The sequence below is a fragment of the Nicotiana tabacum genome, chromosome 2, assembly GCF_000715075.1.
Source record: "Nicotiana tabacum cultivar K326 chromosome 2, ASM71507v2, whole genome shotgun sequence".
Taxonomy (NCBI): Eukaryota; Viridiplantae; Streptophyta; class Magnoliopsida; order Solanales; family Solanaceae; genus Nicotiana; species Nicotiana tabacum.
Window position 1 is genome coordinate 30,649,103 of NC_134081.1, and position 9,452 is coordinate 30,658,554.

The 9,452-nt window shown below is 39.1% G+C and overlaps 1 protein-coding gene and 1 long non-coding RNA gene across 2 annotated transcripts; both read left to right on the forward strand.

The window, feature by feature from the left end:
• Nucleotides 1-374: 374 nt before the first annotated feature.
• LOC142166396 (uncharacterized) lies at nucleotides 375-875 on the forward strand. Its single transcript, XM_075225566.1, has one exon. The coding sequence runs from the start codon at nucleotides 375-377 to the stop codon at nucleotides 873-875; it is 501 nt and encodes a 166-aa protein (XP_075081667.1).
• A 4,970-nt stretch (nucleotides 876-5,845) lies between these two features.
• LOC107809640 (uncharacterized) lies at nucleotides 5,846-9,182 on the forward strand. Its single transcript, XR_001653451.2, has 2 exons — nucleotides 5,846-6,435; nucleotides 6,983-9,182. It is a non-coding gene; the product is annotated as an uncharacterized LOC107809640 (long non-coding RNA).
• The last annotated feature ends 270 nt before the right edge of the window (nucleotides 9,183-9,452 follow it).

Below are 9,452 nucleotides of genomic sequence, written 5' to 3' on the forward strand. Positions count from 1 at the left end.
GGGCAGGCTACTATTGGCCTCAGATAGAGCAGGATGCAAAGGTATTTTTTCATAAGTGCGACAAATGCCAACGCCATGCACAATTGGTGCACCAACCGACAGAACTCTTGTATTCGATATTGTCCCCACGACCATTCATGAAATGGGGAATGGACATAGTCGGTTCTCTGCCACCGAGCCCCAAATAGGCAAGATTTCTTTTAGTTTTAACTGACTACTTCACTAAATGGGTTGAAACAGGTCCTTACCAAAAGATCAGTAAGTACGAAGTGGTCGACTTCATATGGGACCACATAATCTGCTGATTCGGAATACCGAGGTAGATTGCCTGCGACAATGGACCGTAGTTCATAGGTTCCAAAGTCACAAATTTTATGGAAGATTTGAAAATCAATAGGATTACCTATTCACCGTACCATCCAAGTGCTAACGGACAAGCAGAATCAACCAATAAGGTGATTATCCAAAACATTAAAAAGAGTTTAGAAGCTGCTAAAGTTAAATGGACCGAAGAGCTACCAGGTGTACTATGGGCATACCGGACAACGACGAAGTCGATCATGGGAAAAATACCTTTCTCTCTCGTATATGGCGCAGAAGCTCTGATACCGGTGGAAGTAAATGAAGAAGCAAACAATGAGGCGTTGTTGGTAAGGCTGGACTTGTTAGACGAGCATAGGCTCAAAAGCAAAGGATGGAAAGATATTATAATCAGAGGGTCAATCTCCGCTACTTCAAAAGTAGGAGACTTAGTTTTGAGAAAGGTGACTCAGAGCACTAGGGAAGTCAACGCCGGAATGCTAGGTCCAATATGGGAAGGTCCTTACCGAGTTTCAGCTATTACTGGTAAAGGGTCGTACGCGTTGGGGAATTAAGATGGAGTCAAGTTGCCCAGCAATTGGAATGTGACTCACCTCAAAACGTATTATTGCTGACAGATGCTACCAATACTGAAAGTATGTGCTGCACTCTTTTTCTCTTCGACCAGTTTTTTTCCAATTGGATTTTTCTAGCAAGGTTTTTAATGAGGCAGCAACGGAAAGCATACTACGAAGGGAGAGTCATCGGCAAAAGGAAAGACCTTTAGACACTAAGGCACAAAAATTTTCACATCGATAACAAATGGCTATATAGGTGGTTAAATAATCTTTGGTTTGTTGGCAAGCTTTGCCTTCCATCACTAAAAAGGATTATTTAACCATTTATGAGTCGTTTCTACCTATGAAGCAAGACACCCATTGTTCGAATTCGCATGCTTCACATTTGAACACTAGGGGGGATAATATCTGATACGGCACCAGGAGTGCCACGAAAACCAGGACTGCGAGAATCGGGATCAATATTCATCGGGACCGAGGACTGCATGATCAACCCTATAAAAATAAGTTGTACAAGTTAGCCACATGTACTGATAGTTTTTACTTTAGAAAAAAAATGCTTATGTACTTTTAAAGATAGAAGGAATAAAATCAAGTCCTTTATTTTTATCTTATTTCTTGTCCAAATTATGAGTTAACTTTATCATTTGAAAGATAACAAAAACTTCAAATGCTTGTGCCGGAATAAACATGAGACGTCATCTTCAAGAGCACTGTAAACATAAGATGTCCCTCTCTTATGAAACCCTCATAGTAAAGGGTTGATTCCGAAAGGTTTCATTTTATGCCCGGAATCAAAAGTTATCAGATGAAAATATACCCAAAACTTTAATCAATTCAATGCAAAAGGAATATATTTTGCACAACATTTAAGCAAAATATTCTTTATTCATCAAAGTGCCAAACTCGGTGAAATATTTGGCATAATTACAAGATATTAAAAGAAAAATTTAAACGTCATTGCCGACGAAACCCGAAGGGAGAGATAGGTCTATATTTTCCCCGGTGGAAGGAGGCAGATCTACTACCGGCTCGGAGCTTGAACCTTCATCTTTATTTTCTTCAATCTCCCCTTCGGTTCTTGAATACTCGAAACCGGTGCTCGAAGAGTCAGTTGCAGCGGGCCAAACGAGAAGATTTTCACGAGCAGTTAGCTCCAGTTCTCGGGCCTTGACGATGCAATCATCAACATTGATGATGCACGTTTTGGCCTCTTCCAAGGTTTTCCTCCTCATATGATATATAGCATAAGTCTTCTCAAATACGAGGGAATCTTCTTGTAATGGAGCTTTGATTTGAGTCTATCAATTTCAGCCTGAAGGTCGTCCCTTTCAGATCTCATGGCGTTGAGGCGAGAATCAAACTCTATAGTTGTAGATAAGTGGATCTTATTTTGCTCCATGATTCTCTTAAACCTCTCCTCCATTTTGGTCGCCTACTCCTTGGCAGCATTGGCCTCCCCGGTTTTGGAGCTTATGTCTGCCTTCAAATTATTTATTTGCACCTCGAAGGCAGACTCGTGCTCGGCAGCAGCAAGCACAACGTCATGGAGCTCGGCCCACTTAGCCTTAGCCTCTTGAAGTTGTTCGTGTAATTGAGTGGCTTCTTGGTTGTGTGCCATTTTATCTTGTTCGCTTTGCTGCAACTGAGCCTTAAGCTCGCTCGCCTCAATAGCTTTTGCCTCCAATACCGGAAGGAGCGCATCAAGTTGGCTCTTTTCAGCCAACAGTTGATCCCGTTCGGAAGAGGATATAAGAAAACAAGTACGTACTTGCGTCGCGTTGTGAATGGCATTGTTCATCAAGCACTCCCCATAAAGGGAGCGCATTTTTTTCCAATCTTTTTTTGAAGCCAACGACTTCAGATAATTCGCAAGATCTACCGGCTTGGACAAAAGATGGCACTCTTTCAAAATCAAAATAATGGCATTTCTTCTCCCGCGTGGATCTAGGGAATGGGTTGAATAATTGTGCCCCAAATTCCCGTGGTCGGGAGACCGAGGATGAGAAGCACCCCTTTCTCGCTCAAACGGTACTAGTGAAGGATTGGTAGTTGTTGTCGGCAGAGAAGGTGCAGCTGGTGTCGATGAGAGTGAACCCATCGGTGTAGAAGGTGAAGAAGCGGGGGTGGCAGAAGAAATGTCGATTGTTACTGGCTTAGTGGTTGGAGGTAGAAGAGGCCCAGGGTCTGAACCCGCTGGACCGGAGGCAACAAAGGGGGCCTGTCAAAGAGAATCAGCATTCTTGATCAAGCTCATCTCGCCCCAAAGCACGTCAACTTCATCCGACGTTGGGTTTTAAAGCTTTCCCGACTGAGCACCCGATTGAGCTGGTGAAGATCCTTTCCTCCTTTAAAGGGGAGCCTTTTCACCACTGGCTTCCCCCCATCAACGAGGACCACTGCAACCTGCTCGGTTGTAACTTTCTTTATTTTCTTACTTTGAGTCCCAGCTAAGGAAGATCGTCGTCTTTTTTGTTGCTTGTTCTCGGGCTAGGGAATCCGAGATGAGGCACCCTAACCGGAAGCAGATCTACGAGCTCTGCTTCAGGCAAGGGCGCCTTGCAACACCCTTCTATCCTCCTTGGGGTCCTCTAAAATGTCAATTTCGGGGTAACCGACAGAGCCCTGCGGAAGTCCCGTATTAAGCAAAAAATGGAGTTAGCAACTTTTCATGAAATTACCTGTGATCGCACAAAGATAAATGGAAGAAGTACTCGGCTTACCATGATTTTTAGCCTTCCACCCATATTTAGGGGCCATTTCTTCCACCGGCAGAATTCTAGTGTCGTGATTTTCAGAATTTTCTGAACCCACTGGTCCAGGCCTTGAACCCGTGGTGGTTCCCATCGGATAGCTGGAACAAAAGAAATAAGAAGATCAGCAACAACGAAAAATAATTTTTTCACAAAGGAAGGAAACGAATAATTGAAAACTTAAGAAGCGATTCCACGACTCAGGAAAAGACGAAGTGGTGGCCGGGATGATGTCACTGGTAGCAATGATGACGAATCACTCCATCCATCCGCGATGAGTGTCATCATCCACTATGGTGAGAAGAGCGTGGTGACCATGTTTGCTGAAGTCTATTGCTCCCCGCGAAAAACTTTGGGAGAGTAAAGATTCATCATATGTGCATGGGGTTAGGGTTTTTCCGATCTTTGTGCACAGTTGGTGAAGGCAAGCCACCGTTCGCCATATAGATGGGCCTACTTGTGCTAAGCAAACCTGGTTCCTGCGGCAAAACTCCAAAATTATAGGGTCAAGCCCTTCATTCGACCCTAGAGAGAATGAACCCAAGGTAAATGGGTATGTATATACATACATAAAACCCACCTTGGTGAAGGTAACCCCACTCTATCATATCCGGGGCGAGAATTTCAAGATTGGGGCACTTGCAGTCCTCCTTCACAGTTGGGATACTTGAAGGGAGAATGGAGGAAGGATACTTACTAACAGGCCAAGTCCGTGAAGATGCAGAAGTGGCCTCCTCCTGGAAGTCGTTAGGGAGATGTTGTGGTATGATGGTGTTTATAGTGGGAGGTTTAGGATCGACATCGGCTTTCTTGTCCTTATTTTTCTTTGTCCTCCACAGAAGAGAAGACTAGTGCTTCCAAAGAGTGCATAGAAAGAAGCCATGGTTGTAAAAGTGTAGCAAAACATTTTCTAAGAGAGTTGAAGAAGATGAAATTTTTTCTAAGCAGATGCAAAGAGAATGAGAGACTTATGAAAATTTTTGGAAGTAAAGAAGTAAGAATAATGGTAGAAGGGGAGTTATAAACGACAAAAATCGTGGTCATGATTACTTCTAAAATCGGCGAAAATATTTGTTGAATCGTAGGACAACACATGTTTGGGTATTAAATGCGAGAAGACGTGCGTCCTTTCAAGCGTCAGAGTCTGTTCAGGAACTTTTTCGCTAACAAAAAATTCTTTACCAACTTCCTGGTAACACTAAGATGTGTTACCGAAAAGTAGGAGGACTATCTGTATGGGGTAAAATTGATTTATAACAGATGGTTGAATGATAGCATGACACGTGGAACCGAAGGTAAGAAAAATGCATGCAAGTTAGGCAATGACCAATACTGGATACAACGAATGTAATCGACACCAGGTAAATCCCGAATGGAGCATATTTAATGGGAGAAGATCAAGGGTTTGCCATCAGATAACATTCAATGAGTGAAAATTCTCTAACATTAAATAAGCAACCGTTGCAGAGAATATTTGCATTCATGGTCTGTTGTTACATATTCATCAATGACTCTTTTATTATCATTTAAGAGGAACTTGATCCTAGGATGTTGTTTCCTTAGGTAAAGCTATAAATAACATGCTCAACAACCATTGTAATACACGCAATTTTCTGCAAACATAGGCTATATTTTACTTTTGCTCTCAATTAAACAACTTTATTTGCATTTTATCATTACTTTCACTTTCGTCTTCAGAGACATTGCGCCCGGAGCCAGACTTGTCATCTTCTTTAATTTCAGTTGCTGAATCTCATTTTTAATCTTATCTCTTTATTATTTTTGAATCAAATTAATTCGTTTGTCTATAAATCATGTAACAACTTTAATTATACTGTTTTACGGGTAAACAACCGTAGTTAGATTTGTTTTCGGAGTTTTCTCAACATCTAAGAATTTCTTCACCAAATGGGGAAAAAAGATCAAATTTATGTTGAGGACTTGCACGGGGTTTCAATGTCACTTTAGCCAATTTACTTACAACATCGTAACTGACCTGCACTATTCTCATTCTTAATTCTAACCCTATTTTATCAGTCTCTTTCTTCCGGTGACCCACAAAAGGCTGCTACCAGGAGAACAGTAAAATTAGTAGAAGACAGCTAGACTGTAGTATTTACTGTCTAAAAGAAACTGACAATGGTCAAAGAAAAGAAAACCCCACAAGAGCCACTCTTTTTTCTTTCTTTTTCCTACAAAACTCTTTCCCTGATAAGGAGGGGGGAGAGAGAAAGAGAAGACAGTTTTTATCCATCATGTGTATAAATACACCATTCTACGCCTGTCTTTTCAACAACTCCCCTCTTGTATAAGGTATAGAAAAAAGAAAGAGAGAGAGAACCCCCTACTAGCCACTAGGTTTGGTTTCTCTTTGGCAGAGATTCGTGGAGATCTTCATTCATACATCGCTTTCCCTTTTGCTCTGACTCTTAGGCCGAGAGTGACACTACACTCTACTTAAGCTAATATAACCAATACTACCTCTCCATCTTCCGGGATTCTTGCTTACTCTTTCCCCTTTCTACCATTGTTTTCCCTTCTTTTTTTCTTCCATTTGTCTCGTTTTCTTCAGAACACTTGCATGGTTCATCGATTGTCCAACTTGGGATTTTCTTAGGGGAGTGGAGAAGAAGTCTTCTTTGTTTTCGTTGTTATAAATATTTCGCTGATCATACGTTTATCTGTTTTGGATATATATTAGTGAGTTTTATACTGTCATTGCTTTTACTATTTGACGTTAAAGAGAGTTGGTCACTGCTTCAGGAGTATCTTTCCTTGCTTCACCGGATCATCAATTAACAGGGGTAAATGCGCCTTTAATTTGTATGATGTTATATGAGTTTGATTTTGTCCTTGTGACTTGTCAGTTGTGATCTGATCTTTCTACTGTGGTCAATTGCTAGTCTAGGTTTTCGCCAAGCTTGTCCTTCTTGGATTTGCAGCGGGTTAGGGTTAGGGTTCATTCAGGCAATTGGAGTAGTGGCAGAAAAATTAACAAATATTACTGCTTTAGTGTTACTGCGTCTCGTTAATTTTTTCCTTTGCCTTTTAAAAACCATTTGACTTGAGAACTTCTGTTTTCCTTTTTGGTCTAGGGTATGTTGCAGGTATATTACTTTCCACCATCTATTCATGTGCCTTCAGAACCCAATATTAGCTCTTTAAATTTAGAAAAGAAAACACCAAAAATACATTTCATTTGTACAGCGATGTTGGTATTGTGAATTTTCTTGTTAGACATTGATATCTTTGAAGGTACTGTCACTGTGTTGGAAGATGATTTTACTTCGACAAGTAAAAAAGAAAGACAAGTTATTAAGTAGTCTCTCCGTCCCAATTTGTGTGGCGCAGTTCGGATTTCAAGAGTCAAATCAGTTGCTGCTTTCCAAATGTGAAGTCCATTGATCTCGAATCATAAGCATCAATGTAAGGAGAATTTCTACTCTCATTATCTCCAAAATCACCACACATTTTTTATCTACCCAATTTGTTTTTGATTAGATCTACCAAAATATCTTCTTATAGAAAACTGAGAAGAATATGAAAATGTTTGGGCACATAGCACTGCTTATTTGCTCATTTGAGTTTTGAGCCTCTTAGAAATTTGTTTGTGATTTACCTCTTACATTAATTTAATTCGGTATTGAACGGTTTAAGAGAGCTTCCTTCAGTCCACTCATAGGTGGATGAAGGGATTTGGATTAGCTGCCGACTCATTCATTCAAACACAGTAGAAATCATATATGTATTTCTATACGCTACTGTGAATGTGTGAATGATGCGGGAGGTAAATTCATCCCTTTTTATCTGTGCTTGGACTGAAGGGAGCTCCCTTTTGCCTTTTTCTTTACTTTCCTTTTCTTTTGATCCAACTGCTAATCGTCCCTCTAGATATAGTGGATCATACTAATTAAGGATTGAAGCATGTTTGATTTTTGTTTTTCTTTTTGTGTAATAGTGTAGGGTATTTGTGACAAGCATGTGACCTGCTTCTATACTTTTTCTTTACTACTTTCAAATTTGTGATTCATTTTGGTAATAAGCTGTGTTTTGGGTTTTGTTGCGAGATGAGTAAGATCCAAATAGATTTTTTCCTTGTAAAATCATCAAAGGTGTTGAACTTTGGACTTAAGATTTTACACTAGTTGTAATTTTTTTAAATGTTTTTAACCAAGGTGGCTAACATTTTGATTTGATACCCACTTTTATTCAATTGATGAGCACTTGCAACTTGTTTAGTTAAACTTGCAAGGTGGGAAATAGCTCGCCCTCTTATTAGTTGGAATCCAAATTTGAGATATACTTTTAGGTGATCAGCACTTGCTGTGATTGTTCTTCTGCAGAATTGGTTTAAGCATATGAGAAAAGTTCTAATTACTCATATGGGCTGTTGCCTTCCTCTCCTTCCCCACTAAATGACATTTAGTTAGAAGGATGAGAGTTTTGTGTTAACACTATAACTTCATTTGAAAATCCATCAAATGAAAATGCTGCACTTTCTTACCTGTTTCTCAGCCATATATTGCTCTTGTGATGTACCCACTTTTCTCCCTCTTCAGCAGGTGAAAACCCTCGTTCTCTTCTTGGAAATTAAACACTTTGTGCAGCCTTCTCACTTCTCCTTCCAAGCTTCTTCTCGACTCTAAAATGTACAAAGCCATGAATGCAATTGAGTAATGGCTTCTTGTTTTTACACATTTTCTCCTGTTTTCTTTTATATTCTTTTCTGGAAATCAAGATTTGGGTCTGTTTGGAGAATATTCCATTGAAGTTGAAAAAAAAGATTTTTGAAGTTGAATGTGTGTAAAAATGAATTTCAATAAAGTTAGAAGTTTTGTGACTTGATATATTATTCGAATCATTTTTTCTACGTCAGATTTTCTATTCCAAGTTTTAATTTGAGATAATAGATAAAACTGTACGTTAAATTACAAAGAATACTTAAATTATTTGCAAAAAATATGTATGTTCAAATGCCTACTAAGTAGTAGTGCATTAGATGGCATTGGAACTTGTAACTAATTTAATGCCTACTATTTTATTTAAGTATGTTGACATTCGTGAGTTTTTTCATTGAACATAACATTTTAAGGGGTGGTTTTGTTAATGTATTTGTCCATCACCATGCTTGAAATATTAAAATGATTAAATATTAATCATCAGTATCAGTGTGATAAGCCTAAAAAGGACTAGGAGCTGCCGCCTATCCTCTCAAATGAGCGGCTTTCTTTACTCTCGGAATGTGTTTTCCTTTAGGTTACAATCTAACTTTTCCTTCCCTTTAAACCATAAAAACAAAAGTTGCAATGCTGCACTTCTTTTCTGGAGATTAACTCTTTTATCGAGTAATATATTGAATGAAAAATCATTAAACAATTTCTGACGTTTGTACTTGTGCTTGTGCGTAAAGTACTCATGTGAAGATTCTAAGTTATTGAGTTTATTAGTTTTAAAAAAGGAGTTCATTGTGTAGTTCGAGAATGGGGAAGTACTACTATGTCTCTTGTTTTTATTGTGATTTGGAGTAATGGCCATGTTTTGTTATTTTCAATGAGCTACTTGACTGTCCTTTTTTTGCATTTATCTCGCAGTATTTGTTCATTTCTTTTCTTGCATTTGAGAATAGCGTTTTCTGCCAAATCTTATTTATACCATTTTCTTGATTTTTCATCTGAACATTCCAGTGTTGATGTCATGATTAAGAGGTCATTGTCCTTTTCGTGTTTGACACGTGTTAATTTGAAACTTAAATAATGCAATAGACAGTTCAAGATCTATTAAAAATCAGTTCATTGGGAAGGTGAAATGAGGAATCAACTTG

Bases quoted from the DNA above. Each gene is read 5' to 3' on its own strand.
- LOC142166396 (XM_075225566.1), top strand. From the start codon at position 375: ATGGAAGATTTGAAAATCAATAGGATTACCTATTCACCGTACCATCCA.